Source organism: Typopeltis vanoorti, chromosome 13, assembly GCF_054136105.1.
Source record: "Typopeltis vanoorti isolate ZY-2024b chromosome 13, IOZ_Tvanoo_1.0, whole genome shotgun sequence".
Taxonomy (NCBI): domain Eukaryota; kingdom Metazoa; phylum Arthropoda; class Arachnida; order Uropygi; family Thelyphonidae; genus Typopeltis; species Typopeltis vanoorti.
Genome location: NC_143561.1, coordinates 96,765,913 through 96,785,150, shown reverse-complemented (window position 1 = coordinate 96,785,150; position 19,238 = coordinate 96,765,913). Strand labels below are relative to the sequence as shown.

The following is a 19,238-nucleotide window of genomic DNA, read 5'->3' as shown; positions in this document are numbered from 1 at the left end:
GGGGGGGGGGGGACATATGCAATTTTCCAAGCAAGATCCCTCCTGTTAGGGTATCACTGGAACTTCAATAAGTTATGAAACAAAGTGTTGTTGTCAGTACCCAACTGTGGAAGTTTGTAGCAAAAGAGATTAAGATTTCTTTATGCCAAATTTTACTTTTTTTAATGGAAAGAATGTCAATGCCAGAGTGTTGTAGCAGTCTTAGAGTTAAACACAGAGTGTTGTAGTATTCAGGAACAATCTCAGCTTTGGACCTTTATAATTATTTACTCCAAACAGGGGAAGATGAAAACCCAGGTAGTACTGGAGAAGGTCTGCACACATGCGATTGGTCCACAATATTTTATGGATTTTTGAAGCTGTATTGCTTAAATAGCAGAATTTTAAGACTGGAACCCGAATCTTCCCTGCTTCTTTGATAGTTGAAGAAATTCCTTTTTAACTTCTTGGTATCAGCTAGACCAAAAAAATTGCACAGGCTTGCTATATAATTGATTTTCTTTAGCTTTTGTGATGTCTGTAATATTTATTATGTGCAACTGAGCAGGATTATGGTTTTGAGTACTATCACTCTAGAAGAAAAAGAAAGTGGCCCTATTTTCCAGTCTTCTAAGGTTTCAAAGTTCTTGTATATAAGTTCTTGAACTGGTAATATTGGGTAAGTGGACAAGGGAATTCCAAGTATAATGAAGGGTTCTCTCTTAGGGGGTTAGTCCAAAAGGAATGTCTCCAAGATCCCATTTTCCAAAAACTTTTAATTTTGTCTTGTCTGCATTAGTAGTTAATCCACTGATCTTGCTAAATTTTTCCAAAATACCAAAAAATATATATATGGAATAATTATCCTTCAACATGCCCTCTACATCATCGGCATATGCTAATATGCCGATGATGTAGAGGGCATTCTTCTTCATAGTTTTTCTTCATAGTTGAAGGAACTGTTATTCCTCATACAGCATGTGTATTGTCAGCTTCCTGTCAGAAAGGTTCAAGAACCAGTACAAAGAGCAATGGACTAAGAGGACAACCTTGCTTGACTCCTTTTCGAATTTTAACTGGGTCTGACAGGAACCCATTAACTATGAAGCAGGTTGTTGAATTGACATAGGCTCCTTTGATAACAGATAGCAGCTTTTTACCTACACCAATTTGCTGGAGGATATGGAACAGAAAGGGATTATCAAATGCTTGATTAACGTCTACTGATAGCACTGCCATTGACTGCTTTTTCATATTAACTAAGCAGATTAGATCACATAGCAGAAAACAGATAAAATTTTACTGCTCGGCCTGGAACTGCACACACCTGTGTGCTTTTAATTATATATTTCATTCCCACTTTCAGTCTGTTATTGATAATGCAGAAAATTATCTTGTAGTCAGTATTAAATAAAGAAATAGGTCTCCAGCTGCTGATCAAGGTGTGATCTCTATTAGGTTTTGGAATGAGGACAGTATGGCTTGCTACAAATTCACTTGGTGTGTGTCCTGATGAGAGAAAATAATTAAATAGTATAACTAGAATGGGAAGATAAAATCCCAGGCCTCATGATAAAGTTCTATCCCTAGACCATCAGTTCCTGGGGATTTTTTTGTCTGGCATTCTTTATAGGCTGTTGTAACTTCAGATGCTGGAATGGATCTGTCAAGCCCATCTTGGATATGAACAGGAAAGCTATTAATGATCCAAGAGTTACAATTTCCAACAATACTATTGTCTTCAAACAGATTTTTGTAGTGTTTTTGAAAGGAGTAAAGACATATCCACCACTGAAGACATTCAGATAAAACATCTTGACATCAATATGCCAGATCATAATCCAGTTCTACTTAAGTTCCACTGCATGGAATAAGTAGAGATCCGTTCTGGACCATGGAGACTTCCACCAAATTTTCTATTGATCTTTTCACTAAATTCCATACTCTCTGTTCAACTTGGAATAATGTTACCTGGAATTATGATATGCTGTTAAAATTCAAACAAACAGTAAAACAGAATATGATGGAATGGGAAAAGGAACAAACTTTCTTCAAAAGAAAAAAGTTGAAAGACCTGTATAAAGAGAGAAGCCGGTTTGTAACAAACCAATGCAATGGTACAGAATGTAGCAACATCATAAGAAACATTAACATAGAGATAGAACTGGAAAGACAGAAACAAGTAGAAGAAAGAAATTTTAAAATAAGAATACAGCAGCACTTAGCAGATAGCCCTTCAGCTGCAGTCTTTAATAGACAATTCACTAAATTCTGCAAAGAAAGGACTATCACTCAAATCTGCGTTGATGATACTTTCTTTGCAGAATTTAGTGAATTGTCTATTAAAGAATGCAGCCGAAGGGCTATCTGCTAAGTGCTGCTGTATTCTTATTTTAAAATTTCTTTCTTCTACTTGTTTCTGTCTTGCCAGGTCTATCTTTATGTTAATGTTTCTAATGATGTTGCTACATTCTATACCATTGCATTGGTTTGTTACAAACCAGCTTCCACTCTTTATACAGGTCTTTCAACTTTTTCTTTTCAGGAAAGCTTGTTCCTTTTCCCCATTCCATCATATTCTGTTTTACTGTTTGTTTCAACCAATCAACCAATACATTGATTCATGTACATGTAAGCCTGGAGATTAGGATTGCAAATCCACCACGTCTACTAGTTGAGCATTGTTGCGAAATGTTTTTAACTGTGCATATCCCATGCCCACAGAGGATTTCAAACTGGCAGCCTTTTGGCTGGAGAGCAGATAGACTAACCGCTCAGTCAACAAGGCCAGCATCTTTAAATAGATGATATTAACATAAAAAAACAAATTACACCAAAAATTTACAAAATGCTTTAAATGATATAATAACAACAATGAAAGAATTAATGGACAACCTAAGTAATTATAAAAAAAAATGGTAAATCAGGGAGAAAATGGGATAAACTCCTAACTGTATAAATCTACTGGAAAAAAATTTCATCAGAGATTAAAATTTTTAAATAAAATATATGTGGGGTGCCTAAGGGTCAAAGCTGTATAACTGAGAGGAGACCTCCATATCACCTTTAAAGGAATGTGGCGAACCGATCAGGGCTTCTGACATAATGTCCAATCCTCACCTTCTCGTGGTGCACCCTGTTGGGTATCTACCTGGATACTGAACGAACGAGGATGGGCTGGCAATTTGGAATTTAGCTGACCAAATTGTAATTCTTATTGGCTTAAACCAAATTATAAAATGATGGTAAAACATGACAAAATTTCTTGCCAGGTGGGGCGTTGCCCGGTTAAACATGGCCCCCGCCATTGTTTTCACCAGGGAACCAGGGTGAACAGCGAAAAGTCTGCTACTGGAACAAATCTGAAAAAACACCCCAACTCAACATCACCAGAGTTAAAGATTGGTACTATCAACATAAGAAGCCTGAATGGCAAAGAAATGGAGCCAGCTGAGGAATTAGATAAGTACCAGATTGACATAATATGGGTGACTGAAACAAAAAAGACAAAAACTGGTGAGATCTTTCTGAGCTATAAATACAAAATGTTATATTCAGACAATGACAATCAAGGAAAAGAAGGAGTAGCCATAGTATTCAACACAAAATAAGAGGCTAATCTTCTTGAATGGCAGTCAGTCTCAAGTAGAGTAATGTGGGCAAATATGAGAATGGGGAACTGGACAATGAGACTTATTTGTGCCTATGGTCCCACAGAAGGTTCTACTAAGGTAGAAGTGAAGGAATTTTTTAATGCTTTAGAGAAAGCATCTGACACAATGAAAAAGGAAAAGTTGGTCCTTGTTGGGGATCTAAATAGCAGAGTAGGAAATGATTGTCAGACATACAAAAATATATTGGGAAAATTTGGAGAAAAAAGCAAAGCTAATAATAATTGCAAATATTTGTTGGATCTCTGCTCAGGACATGGACTGGTTATTACTAACACCATGTTCCAACATAAAAATGTGCACAAATTCACATGGAGAGAAGAGGCAAGAAATACGAAGAGTCTCATTGACTATGTTATTGTTGATAGTTATGTTTTCTCCCTGGTGCAGGACACCAGAGTGTACAGAGGATTTGAAGTTGGAAGTGATCACCATTTAGTCTTGAGTAGGATAAAATTGAATTTCATATTGAAAAGAATAACATGTAAGAAAGTTTTAAAGCGAATAAAAGTTGAGCAGCTCTCAGATGTGAACTGTAGACTAAAATACACAAAGATTATTAAAGAAAAAATGAAAGAGTTTGAGAACAGGAATCAAATCTTGGAGATTCAGTGGCAAACTCTGAAGAAAACATTGATTGATTCTGCCAGAGAAGCATGTGGTGAGGTTGTCTGCAAGGATACAAAAATCAGAACTCCCTGGTGGACAAAGGAAGTTAAAGAGGCAGTGAAGGAAAAGAAGAAAGCATATCAAAAGTTCCTGTCAAATAAGTCAGCTTGTGCTCCTAGAGAATACAGAGACAAATGCAAGAATGCTAAACACTGTGTAACACTAGCTAAACAAAAGTCATGGGTGGACTTTGGCAAGAATATAGAAAATAAATATCAAGAAGGTGGCAAAATATTCTGGAGGTTGTTGAAGAAGCTTAAGAATGGAGGAAAGAGTGCTGTAAAAGGAGTTAGAGATGATAAAGGTGACATGAAAATGGGAGAAAAAGATAACCTTGAAGTATGGAGTAATTACTTCGAGAAATTGCTAAATGAAACAAGCAGCGATAGTACAGTGGTAAAAAACACTCAACAGGCATACAGTCAGGAATACATATCCATACTTGAAGTAGAAAAAGTCATAAAAGGCTTAAAATGTGGAAAGGCAGCAGGAGTGGATGATAGTCAACCAGAAATGCTGAAGTATGGTAGTATAAAAGTCTTGCAGTGGCTGCACTGCATAGTTCAGAAGGCCTGGACAAAGGGACGAATTCCCGATGATTGGAGTAGAGCTCTCATAGTACCCATATATAAAAAGGGAAATAAAACTGAATGTGAGAATTACAGAGGTATTTCCCTACTGAGTGTTCCTGGTATGATATATGCAAGTATACTTGAGAAACAGTTGAGAAGAATTGTGGAAGAAAAGCTTGGTGAAGAACAAGCTGGATTCCAGCCAAATAGAGGCTGTCAGGATCAGATCTTAGCTTTACAACAAATAGTGGAGAAATCATGGGAATATAACAAAGATCTCTATTTGAGTTTTGTAGATCTGGAAAAGGCATATAATAGGGTGCCAAGAGAAAAGCTATTCAATAAAGACTAAGTATTGCTTGATATAATGGAGCATTATATCAAGCAATACTTAGTCTTTATTTGAGTTGTAAGTCAGCAGTTAGAATTGAAGGAAGTACAGGAAGATGGTTTAATGTTAAATCTGGTGTGAGACAAGGATGTACATTATCCCCTCTGTTATACATTATCTATATGGATCACATTATGAAGGAAAGTGATATTAAACATGATATCAAAACTGGAGATGTTATGTCAGCTCTTTGCTTTATGCGGATGAGTTATACTTCTAAATAAATCCACTACAAGTCTGCAAGATTCCTTGACTAAATTGAATAACTGTTGTAATAGATATGGTATGAAGGTCAGCAATAAAAAGACAAAGACAATGAAAATAGGCAGAATTTTTGAAAATGTCAACTGCATTGTGAACGGAGAACATGTGGAACAAGTAAAACAATTCACCTACTTAGGCACGATTTTTAGTGAAGATGGTAAATTAAATATGGAAATAGACAACAGAATCAATAAAGCTGGTATAGTAGGAAGTCAATAGAATATATTCATATGGAATAAGAGAGAAATCAGTCGGAACACTAAATTAGCTGTATACAAGACAGTGTTCAAACCAGTTTTAACTTATGGATCTGAGAGCTGGGTCAGAAGTAAAACACTTGACCAAAGACTAGAGACTGCAGATATGAGAGTCCTGAGAAAGATTAGAGGCATGAACAGATGGCATCAATGGCAATATCATATTAAAAATGAGGATATTATGATAGAACTTAACGTTGTCAGCATCCAGGAATGTGTTATCAGAGCTAATCTCAGGTGGTATGGTCATTTAAACAGAATGGGCGAGGAAAGATTGGGAAAACACGTGTTCTCTGCCAGATTGGCAGGAAAACGACCCAGAGGAAGACCAAGATATAGGTGGTTTGATAGGGTACAAAGTGCCTTAGATGACAGAAATATAACATCTGATAATATTGGAGTCTTGACAAGTAACAGACTGATCTGGAGGAAAATTGTAGATAGGAAGTTAGTAATGATGTAAATTTTTCATGTAGTACTATCATATCCTGCACACCCCTTGAGGGTACATGGCAGGAATTTGATGATGATGAATAAAATATAAACAAATGGACAAATACCAATAGAAAGGAATACAAGTATATTACTGTCCGACCACAGATCCGAGAGCCTAGTCTGGCAATGTGCCAAGAAGAGTCAATTCATGTTGAAGGGTGATGTGGGAATTCGTTACCAACACATGAAATCATGTACTTTATATGTAAAAGTTTCCAACTGTTGTACAAGTAAAATAGTTACCACTTTAAAAACTAGAATTTCCATAAAAGAAAAAACTAATTTTCTGATGTATAATAATAAACACTCATCCCACAAAACGCGCTGATTACCCTATTATCGGAATGAAATCACCTTCTTCTGACATGTGCAGAAATGTCGAAACACAGTAATACCTATATTTAAAAAGGGAAATAAAACAAAACCTGTTAATTAGAGGTATTAGTTTATTGAATACATGTTACAAAATATACAGTAGAATACTTAATGAAAAATTGAAAATATACAGTGCAAAAATATTATTAGAATTTCAAATGGGTTTACAAAATTCTACAATGGATGTAGCTTTTTGTTAAATAGTTTCCATAATTTCTAAAATATACTCATTTTAGAAATTATGGACTTTACAACCATGTTACAATTTTAAAATAATTATTTTATAACACAATTGTAAAGTCCATTTTCTAAATTTCTAAAACGAGTGCTGATCACCGTGCAATACTAAAAGAAAGGATGCAGTTTTTTGTTTAAAACTACTTATAGAAAAAAGAAGAGAATTTAATTTAGAAATTCATCTTTTGTTTACAGATTATTAAAAAGCATTTGACAGAGTAAAAAGATTATGTGAAGCTTAGGTAAGCCATAAATTCTGTGAGGCTAGCATGGTATGTCTTGAGTTTTTTAATTGTTTCTTCATAGATGAAGAAACAATTAAAAAGTTAAAAAAGGAGGAGGTTTAATCAAGTAATAGTTATTGAAAGTGAAACACTTATTCTTTCGAAAAAAAAAAAAAAAGAAAGAAAGAAATGAAAACATGTCTGAAAAACAATCTATAAACCAAGGAGTAAGACAGGAATATTCTCTGTCTCCAACACTTTTCAATATTTATGTTAATATTTATATTAATACAGTGGAACACCTTAAACACAAGAATAGAAATTTCCCAGAATAACCAAATAAATAAACTATGATTTGCAGATGATCATGCAATAATATCAGATAAGGAAGACAATTTACAAAGAGCAATATATAATTTAAATATTGTAGAACAGTTTGGAATGAAAATATCCATAGATAAAACTGAAACAATGGCATTTTGTAGACAAACTCCAGTTAGAAATTAAATAGTTAATAATAAAATAATAGAACAGATAAATACTTTCAGTTATCTTACATGTGAAATATCATATATGAAGGAGAAAAGGACAAAATTAAAATCTTCAACATTTTTTCAAATCAAAGGTCTGATAAATAGAACATTCGATCCAAATATTGTACAAAAAGAAACATGCTTGAAAATATACAATACTTTAGCAGTGTGCACATTATAATATGGCAGCAAAATTGAACAAGACAAACAAATAATAAAGACAAGTGAAATGAGATTCATGAGAAGTACTGCAAAATACACATTATTAAACCAAAAAAGGAACGAAAATATTTTTAAATAATTAAAAATAAAATCGATAGAAGAAAACTAAACAATTATCATTATTATTATTATTATTACTACGTGACACCTCCAAGGAGTCCAAAGACTCATCGAGGAAGGGCACCAACTACCCAACTCTGTCTCCACCTCTCAAATCTACCACTACCACCACCAAATTATTATTATTATTATTAATATTTAACTTCCATGGAGCCAGACTCATTGTGAGAGGTACACACTATTGCATAAAATGCTCATCCAACTGTGTCTTGAACTGATTCAATGTGTTTACATCCACAACACACACTCAAGGCAATGCATTCCACTCACCTACTACCCTCCATGCAAATAGAACGTGTAAATCGAATGGCCAATACCTGATATCCTAAACAAATAATAAAATAAACCAATTGGAAAGAGAAGACTGGGAAGACCTCAAAAGAGGATATTAGATGGATAATGAGACCAGAACAGACCAATATGGTCATATATCCGTAATTAGCATGATGATGATGACATAGGCCTACAACTATCCAACATAGTTCTTAATGTGGCTAAACGCTCTCTACAACATTAATTTAAGAAACAAAATTGACACCTAAATCATAAATTAGATAGCCTTGTTGCTAAGCAAAATATTCCTCACTCAGTTCCAGATAATTGGGTAATCAAGATTTCAGGATGCCCATTAACTGAAAGTGAAACACTTATTCTTTCGAAAGAACATGATTTCTCATAGTTTAAAAAAAAATACCTTATTTAGATTTCCTTTTTAGCACTGGACAAAACTCATTTAACCTTTCCAGTGAAGATACTAATAATCTCTGTTTAGAAGCTTCATCTATCCTACTCAAAATCCAAGTTTCCACCATCTAACATCTCGCCAGCCAAAAAGAAAGCTTTGCATTCGCTAAGACGCAAAAGCCACCTTATTATCACCAAAGCAGACAAGGGCAAATTACGAAAGAAAAATTTCGCTTTTAATACAGGATTGTTCAACTAATCAGGAACTGGATCATAACTCCACAAAGAGGCAACTTAAGAAAGTAAACTACGTTCTCGGCAAAGTTATAAGTTTAGATGCAGACATCACAGAAAAGCTAAAAACTTATTTTTCAAGAACACCTAGGTTCCATGGTTTACCAAAGATCCATAAAAAAAAAAAAAAAAGACACTCCACTTCGTCCAATTTACTGTATTGATTCACCTATGTATTGCATAGCCAAATGTTACCAAACCTATTGAAATCACATACTGGCAAGTCTTGCTCGTTTATAAAAAATTCTTTAGATTTCATAGACAAATTGAAAATTTTTTCCATACAACCCAATGATCTTATAGTGAGCTTTGATACAGAATCACTATTTACAAACATACCTCTCAAGGAGACATTGCAGCTACTTTCTGAAACATTCCCACAAGATATAGTAAAACTATTCGAATTTGTGATGCATTCTGGATACTTTGTTTGTCAGAACAAATTCTAGCTGATTTTCATTTAGAACATCTAGAAGACATCCACATCCACACACACACACACACACACACACACACACACACACACACACTCAACACATCTATACACACATTCAACCTTCATTTTTGGTTTGATGCATTGATGACATTTTTGCTGTGTGACCTCACAATAAAGAAACTCTACCACAACCTCATATCAAATTCACTATGAAAATCGGAAAAGACAACAAATTATCTTTTCTAGACGTTCTCATCCACTCACCATCAGGTGATTTAACCACATCTGTTTATAGAAAGCCCACTTTCACTAGATGCTACATTCTTCAAAAATCTGCATACCATCCTTATTAAAAGATGAATCGTGAAGTCTTTAATTCTACGTGCTGAAACTAATTGTTCGACTCACAGGAAGAACTGCTAAATATCAAACAATATATGAAATTAAATGGCTTCTCAGAAAGGACTACATAACATCTATTCGACTCTTACAAACCTAACCTAAACAACAAGGAAATGGTATGTCGAATTCCAATCCCATACATTTCTGGCATTTGAGAACTGATTTCCAGAATTCTAAAGAAATATGACTTAGTAGCTACTTTTATACCTACCCATCAGTAAACTCTCAACTTATTTCCCCCCTCTTCAAAAGATAAACACTCTCTGACGTCTCTCCCAGGTATATACCAAGTTTCTTGTTACTGCTGTCTATACTATTTCGGATAAACTAGATGCTCAATAGAAAAGACATTACAAGAACATCAATCATGTTTTCCACAGAAAATCCGATAAATCTGGATTGGCTCAACATGGAGTAGATACCGTACTACACTGCTGTTGATACAACTTTGAATGTTTAAGGAGAGTGCTGAAGCCTTGTTTCACCGTGAGAACTTTAATCGGAACGGCTGCTTATCATTACCAAAAATATGGGAAAGTTAGAATAACACATCGTTAATTTTCTTTTTTTTAATACTGTTATCGGTAACCTATTTCTCAGTTAGAACATAACATTACTGGGAAACATAACATCAAGCAGCTCACTCTATTTCAAATAAATCCATTGTTTGCATCCTACCTTGTATCAACTATTTTTTGGCACTGAAGATGGTCTGTAATTTTCAGACTGAAATATATGTCCTTATAATAAATCATTACCTTTACCTTGGGTTTATGTGTAAATAATTCATAACCCTATCCAGAGCTTTGCCAATGATAGTACACTCCATTCCTCCTGATTTGATGATAACTCTTGATCTTGAGCTGGTCATAGTAGATATAGAATCCTCAATATCTACTATGACCAGCAGCCTGAACTCAGATCTCCTAGTGGAGCAAGAACAATCTTGTAAACTTCAATGCCACCAAACTGCAGGCCTGTCTCACAAGAAAGAGCTCTATAATAAATTTAGCTTAATCCTTTATCCAAGTGTTAGCAAACAAAGTTTGCGCCTGAAGATAATTCAGAACTGAGGCAACTCGTAGCAAAGGTGGACCAAGCTCTCATCACTCCTGTCTCAGTATCTCCCACAATGCAAAATACATCTTTTTATGGATATGTATAATGCTATGTATTAAGGGAAGGGCCACTATCCAGACCAGTTTTGACCTTTACTGAGGTCTTGTCAGTGGGAGCCAGACCCAGAAGAGGTGATACTATGAGGTCAGTGTACTATGTATGATAACTGTGTGAGTTCTAATGCTGGTTTGCCTGTTCTGAGGAACAACTAGTTTCCAGGAGAAAAATCCTCTACCTCCATATGAAACCAGCCAACTCACCTTCGGTTGATATATTTACGGAAAACCTTAATTTTCTTCCAAAGGATTTGATGTCCTGGCTCATGGACATTGAATCTACTTGTTGGCTAAAATATGATAACCCACATTGGGAAGGAATTTGATATACTCTAGAATGGGCCCAAAGGCCAGAACAATCAGGACTTGCAGAACACACTATCTCCACCAGATATCACATCCTTTGGAAGAAAATTAGGGTTCATTATTAAATTAATTATCACGTGGAACGCTTATGTAAAGAAAGTTCTGAAATCTTGCTAAACTGTCAAAATTTAAATAGAAGTGATTAAGTAAAATTATCTCTATTACGGAAGTGGTTCTTCTTCACTAATCCAGGATTAATTTTCTTATTTTTTAAATTAATAATCTCTTGCTAGTTATTTTACTTGAATCTTAATGTACTTAGACCATGTCACTCTACATCATTTGGATGTATTGTTTATGCATTTTCATTGCTGAATCTACTGGTTTCCATTCTAGTTGTTTAATTTGAAAAGTTATACTGAAGATGCATTTGATACTGGAACAAAAATTCTATGCTAATAAAAAGTACTTAAGTAAAATACTTAAGTGTTAAAACTAAAATGCTTAATTAGTTATAATGTCTTACATTACAATTCATCGAGTTAATGTACCCATGATTAAATATTTTTAACTATTTCAATAATTGCAATACCTGAATGTGATAATTTGGTCAGAAGATGTTTTCCACATTTATAACGATAACTGTCTTCATCATCACTTTCGCTGTAAGCTTTCTTAAAATTAAATGGACCTTCGTCTGGATGCCAAAATCTTGAAGTTTGTGCATGTGCCTTCAAATTGCAGCTCATTAAGTCAATTTTAGTTCCAATAGATAATTCATTGGAGATGTTTCTTATTCCACCTTAAACAGAAAAAGTAATTAATCATATGATAAGACTACAATAATTTCAGTTAATAAAACATTAACAGATACAGTCAATACACACTGTAACTGCGAAATGATGCACTATTTTAAAATAACAGGAATAACCTTAGGAGTAATAAGTTTGAAGCTTTCCACTGTAAATGATGAAAATGCAAACACTTCAGTAGTGTAAAAATATTGTTGTTTAAACTCGTTATTAAAATCTCCTATTATATCTTATTTCCTCTTATTAAATCTCCTTTTAAAAATCCTACCGGCTGCGACATTGTAACAATATGTGTGTTTATCTTATTATCTATGTTTGTTATTACTAATTGCTTATCCTATCAAACTCTATACTATTCATTTCTTGTTAAGTCTATTATTAAATCTTGTTGCTTGCTGCACCTTTGTAAATCTACATTATCTCATTTAAACTTATCTTCTTAACTTTGATTACTCTCTTATCAGTTTGGCTGCAAATATTAAAGCTCCCATGTGTAAGGTTCACAGAACAAAGAAATCGCCTCAGGCTGGAGCAAACCTCTTTGTCTTATCTACCTGTATTTATTCTTAACAGAATTTTGGAAATTTGTTTGATTTCTAGTTGCGCCACCAAAATAAGCAGATGGGAGGTGAATCTCCTTCCAAAGAAAAAAAAAAACAGTAAAACACACAGAACCCTTCCTCTCTTAATAAAAATCAAATTTAGCAGCTTAACCCTTCTAATCTAGTCGTGGCAATATCTACCTTAAAGCACACAGATTCGAGTTTAATGATTAGTGCATTGGAAATATGAATCAGGCAAGTTATTTAAACAAGAAAACAATTCATTCATCACTAATGATATATATAAAAGGTCAATTATAAGTACCAACTAGATTTTGCTTCTATGCTTCAAATAATAACTCAAAGTTATGTTTACATCTTAGTCCCTCAACACAATTACTTCTAGTAGGACCACGTGCATATAACATTAACCTAGACTTTCTTAAATCATCTTCAGATAAACATCTGCAAGTTTATGCAATAGCTATAACATTAAACACAAGATGCATTACCTAAATTTCTAAACTAGGCTTTCTCTTACATAAGACAAAACAATTCAATTATCAGCATTAGGCCTAAAGTCCTCAAGTATCTTATCTAACAAAACCCTTAATCAAACACTGTCACAATCTTTTTCTCAAGTTAAACAAAGGAAAGATCTTACTTGAACATAAATCTGGACTTCTCTGAATGATCCTTGAAATCATCTCCTTCGGTTACCATTCGTCGTTGGCAATGAACTCGGGTACCTTTTCTGGGCTTGTGAGATCCCTCATTATTATCAGCGAGCATCAAGAACTCGGTGACACGGAAACACGGCATCAAGTTTCTTTTAAAACAGCTAATCTTAGTCACATTGCTCTCTTGGCATTTTCTGTCTGGAATTCAGGACTCTGATGGCAATCACAAATCATCTCCCACAATGTTAGCAAAGCTCCGCTGCCATCGAGTACATTGTAATCTCAGGTCGGAACTCGACGTGACTTCGTAACTTCTTGATGATCCAAGAACGGGACCAGCACCGCACACCTGACTCGCGAGATGAATAACCTGAAAAAGGAACAAAAAGCCTCGACTCGCCACAGCAACCCTCTATTTATTTGGCTCTGATGACCTTGGGTTCGCTCACGTAGTCGTACCCTGGTTATTTCGATGTTCTGCACCCACCACCTTTTCCAGTCGTTGCAATAAGGCGGGAAACCACTGTGCAATGTTGACTTTCGTGATGGTAGATGCCCTAGGTCATAACTTAATACGATAATCCATCTGGAATTATCGCTGACTAGAGGATTCTTTTAGACACAAACTACTTTACACTTGCTTTCCTTTGTTCTATTACAAAACATTTGTAGGTTACAATATTCAGTAATTCACAAATTATTATTTCCATTTCATTAAAGATAAAATTTTTCACTATTAAATCACGTGTTTTTATTGGAATTTTGTTTATCAGTAAAATCGGTATATAAGGTGTTTTGCATAAATTTCCTTCTATACACGATTTTACAGTAGTAAATGCAATTCATACACCAAACTACACTTACCAGCAGATAACATCAAAATCCATATTATGAAATTGTTTACATTATGCAAAGAAGCATTAATTTCCAAATTAATCTAGTCCACAACAGCCATATTGAAAACTGCTGTTGCAATAATAAAAGCACTGAAAGAAGATCTCCGGGATAAACTTCTTTCAGCACATCAAAACATATGAAGTAAAGGAAAAATCAAGAAAGCGAATACAGACAAAAAAAAAAGATATGGTAATTCCAGGTTTACAGGCATTGCATGAGCAAGCAATGAAAGCACATTTCTGACGTAAAAAGATTTATGACATTACTGTATTAGCTGGAATGAATGATTTGTGAGAGAAAAAGTATGGTATGTGAGAAACAGGAAACAGCTGGTGAATCATGTGAAAAAAAAAAGAATAATAGGAGTTATTCTTTTTTTTTATTCTTCTTTTATTTATACTTTTATTATTTTTTTTTATTTTTCTTTTAAAAAGAATAAAGGAGTTATTCTTTTTTTTTATACTTATGTAGATGTGTAAGAGAAATGGTGTGCAACATGTACATGTATGAGGTGAGAATGATAGTCAAAAGGATTTGTACTTGCAAGACGGAGTGCACTTGAATGGTTTTAATGTCAAGCACTTGGAAAAATACTGTTCAGTGAAAGCATGAATGTGAATTGTTAGAGGAAACTAGATATGTCTTGGGGGGAGTTACATGAAAATGGATGTGTGCATTAAATTAAGTACTGAAAACAGAGAGAGAGAGACTGATGGCAGTTTGTTAGGAATGACCCTAAAGAATGCATGACCAGTTTCCAGTTTTGTCAAGAAAGAAATCAAATAATTCTGTCAAAATAGTATTTCTGTAATTCTTCTAGAAGCTAGCTCCACTTCTTTTCCATTGATGTATATCTTCTGCTGATTTTCTTTCTCTCTCTTGAATTTCTTTCCGTTTGAAATGTTCCAGTAGATGGTTTATTCCCCCCTCATCCTTGTTCCCAGATGAAAAAAAAAAGGTTTTCTTTAACCAGACAACACTAGTTCAACATGACATTTAATCATGTTGTCCCATCATTTTTGTTTGTGGTTTTAGGCAATGCAGAATAGGGTTTGGTTGGCCTAAGTCGCACACTGCCAATCTGTTCTCATTCATTCAATATCCAGTGAATATATAGTAAGAGGGTATCATGCGAATATATGGTTAAGCATTTGGTCAAAAGACCCAGTTGGCATCTATATTCCATATAGGCTATGTACCAATCTCCTTCCATTTATCTAAAATTCACCTTTAAGTTTTTGAAGAAATTACATTTTAACTTATTGATTTCTGCAGATGTTCTATCCACTATTTGATAAAATGAATTAAATATATAATGAAAATAAATGTCAGGTACTTCTTTATGGTTTGGTTCATTATAAAAATGAAAGGCTGTTCCAGAAAAACAGAGGCAGATGGAATGAAACAGGAAGGAGAAGAAAAAGAAGCTCAGGAAGGTATGTAGCTGAACTTAAAAGTATATTGAGCAGCAGATGCTCACTTTGTAAAAAGTGGAGGAATGAAGAAAGGAGAAACATATATCAGTAGCTTAGTTTATATTCTAACATCTGTACTTTCACACATATATTTAAATACATCTAAACCTGATCAATTCACATTAAAGGAAAAAACACTCACTGGTTATACGCTCTGCTGCCCACAAGTCTTTTGCTGTTTCTAATACCCATGCTTCTGTATAGTCTACTATAAGAAAGCTGTTATGATATGTAAATTTTGGAATACTATCAGAACAAGGACCTCCCTGGCCATGTTTCTCCAGTAAATTAGTAATTACTTGAACAGCTTCTAAGGCAGAAGAGGCTCTTTCTAATCCTAGTCTATAAAGAAAAAAAAAAAAAATGAAAAAGAGTTTAACAGGAGGTAGATTTATCTAGTATCTTATCTATTCAATAAACAAACAAGAAATTAAAGTTGAGCCAGATTTTTAGTATTACTTCTATGGGCATAAAGGGCTCATGAGTCTCCACCTAAGATCCCCATTCTTATATTTATCTATACATTACTTGTTGCTTATTAAACTACAGCAAATGTAAAGCAGGAATATGAAGTTTTAGTTTTCCCAAATAAAAACACTTTTGCAATAATTCAGTCACAGTAATAACTACTATATATTATATAATTTTCTTATAAAGAGAAACCTCTGGAGTATTCATAACTATAAATTCACACATATGCCACAATAATTAACTTTTTAATATGTACATATTTCGTCTTAAGTATCATAAGACATCATACAGTTATTAAATGACAATAGGAATTGAATTCATGTGTGTTTAGTGCACGCACGAATGTGTTTTTAAAAAGTTAATTACTGTGGCATTAATTAAAAAGTTAGTGTGGTACACGTATGAATTTATGATGATATAATGAATATAAAATCATGATATAATGAAGGATGTAGGCATCTGGAGAGATTGCTGTTCTGAACAAGCCAGTGTGTCCCAGGGAGGATGATAGTAGGGGTGGCCTCTTGTGGGAATGGATACTTGGGAGAAGGGAGACGACATCAGGTAACACTGAGCCTAGTGGAGTCTAGGGGGAGGGATAATGCTGGGTATAGAAACAATGGCATTTATATGCTTTATACTAATGCCAGGAGTATCCGAAATAAGGGAGGGAATTGGTGGTGCAGATAGCATCAGCCTGGCCAAAAATTATTGGGATCACTGAGACGTGGTTGACAGAAGAGGATATAATAACCGGAATAGAAGTCGCTGGGTACAGAATTTTTTGGCAGGATAGGAGGGGAAAGCGTGGTGGTGGGGTACTGCTTATGACATGTGATGACCTATGTCCTCTAAGAGTGGAGGCTTTGGAAGGAAGTGAGACAAATGATTTTGAGAGCATATGGTGTGAGATAGAGGTAGGCAAGACAGGATATTTAGTGGGGTGTTGCTACAGACCCAAGAGCACACAGGATGGGGACCAGGAGATATTTAGACAGTTAAGTTTGGCAAGTGCAAGAAGAATGATTGTTATGGGAGATTTTAACTACAATAGTATAAATTGGAGAGAGGAAGATGCACGTAGCAATAGGGGGAATGGAATTTCTAGAATTCTTGAGGGACAAATGTCTTAGGCAACATGTAACAGAGGGAACAAGAGGTTCAAGAGTTTTGGATTTGGTTATAGCATCAGAAAAGTTGATAATAACTGAGATGACATCTCTCCCACCAGTTGGAGAGAGTGACCATATGGTTTTGACTTGGAAAATGAATAGAAATGCAGGAGTATCAAAGAGATGGGAACTTATGTGGAATTATAAAGCAGGTGATTATAATAGTCTTAGACGTCAGCTTCAGGAAGTTTCATGGAGAGAGGAATTGGAAGGCCGGGATATCATTAGTGCATGGGAAATTGTAAAAGAATATTTGTTAGCAGCAATGGTAAGTTGTATACCACGAGTGAAGAAGAGGACACAATTTGGAGTAAAGTGGATGACAAACAATATTAAACAGGAATTGCATGCGAAAAAGAGGCTATGGAGGAGATATAAGGAGACAGGTGAAGAGAAGATGCATGAAGAATATAAGACACAGGCCAGAAGAGTGATTAGTGTGGTAAGGAAAGCGAAACTGGAATATGAGAGGAGATTGGCCCTAAGATCCAAAGAAAATCCTAGGAAATTTTTTAGCTATGTGGCCAGTAGGAGGAGAAATGACTGTGGAAGAATGATATTGTGGGATAAAAATGAGAATAGAGTGACTGATGCAGACGACATAGTGGAATTGTTCAATGAACACTTTATTGGAGTATTTCAATCTAGAGGAGTCAGTTTTAATGCTAGAGGGATAGGGCAGGTTCGAGGTTTTAGAGGTACAGGAGGAGAGTGTGTTTCAGATATTGAGTACTCTGGATGTCAGTAAAGCTTTGGGACTGGATGGTATTTCACCACAAGTTTTGAGAGAATGTGCTAGGGAACTGACAGTGCCTTTAACCTGACTTTTCAATGAAAGTCTGGCTGCGGGAAAGGTGCCCAGGGAATGGAAGGAAGGTAAGATAGTGCCATTGCATAAGGGTGGTAACAGACTGGAAGTGTCTAATTATAGGCCAGTTTGTGTGTCATCAGTAGTTGTTAAGATCTTGGAGAAAGTAGTGAGGGACCATATACAGCATTGGGCAGATGAGGGTAATGTTATCTGTGAGAGTCAATATGGATTTGTGAAAGGGCGCTCTTGTTTTAGCAATATGCTAGCCTTTTATAATAAAGTTACAAGAACATTAGATGAGTGAAAGGTATATACTGCAATTTTCTTAGACTTAGCGAAGGCATCTGACAGGGTGCCACATGATAAGCTGATATTTAAGTTGCAGCACATGGGTCTGGATGTCAGATTGGTCAACTGGATTCAGGATTGGCTGTCTGATAGGTATCAGAGAGTTGTGTATGGTGGAGTAGTTTCAAGGAGGCAGAGGGTTACAAGTGGGGTCCCACAGGGCTCAGTACTAGGACCTATATTGTTTAACCTTTATATCAATGACATTGCCAGTGGATTGCAAGGTGATATTCAGTTGTTTGCAGATGATGCGAAGCTGGGAAGGATTATTAGTAATAGTGCAGATGTGGTAGCCCTGCAAGAGGATTTGAATAAGCTAGATAGATGGGCAAATGAATGGGGGGTGTCAGTTTAATTCAGCAAAATGTAAGGTCTTGAGGTTTGCGAAACATTGATGGGATGTTGCATACTCTATGGGAGGAGTTATACTGGAGGAAGTAGGGGAGATAAGAGATCTGGGATTGATGATTGATGGAAACCTGAAATTTAGGGGACGTATTACAAAGGTGGTGAAGGTAACAGAGGATTGCTGCAATTATGAGAAGGACACTGACCTGCAGAGATAAAAGGGCTATCATTCCGTTGTATAAGTCTCTGATCAGACCACACTTAGACTATTGTTCTCAGATTTGGTCCCCAGAATTTGAAGGGGATAAATTAACTGTGGAAAGGGTACAAAGATGGATGACAAAGATGGTTTCAGGACTGTACAATTTTGGTTATG

The 19,238-nt window shown here is 35.2% G+C and overlaps 1 protein-coding gene across 1 annotated transcript in view; it reads right to left on the bottom strand.

Annotated features, from left to right (window-relative positions):
* LOC150100399 (secernin-3-like) overlaps positions 1–19,238 on the bottom strand; it is a 144,922-nt gene that overhangs the window by 47,768 nt on the left and 77,916 nt on the right. The window contains exons 4-5 of the mRNA XM_090402730.1: positions 15,855–16,054; positions 11,899–12,108 (exon numbers count right to left, since the gene is read on the bottom strand). Of these exons, the coding sequence (XP_090258856.1) occupies positions 11,899–12,108; positions 15,855–16,054 (410 nt within the window). The remainder of the gene's footprint in view (positions 1–11,898; positions 12,109–15,854; positions 16,055–19,238) is intronic.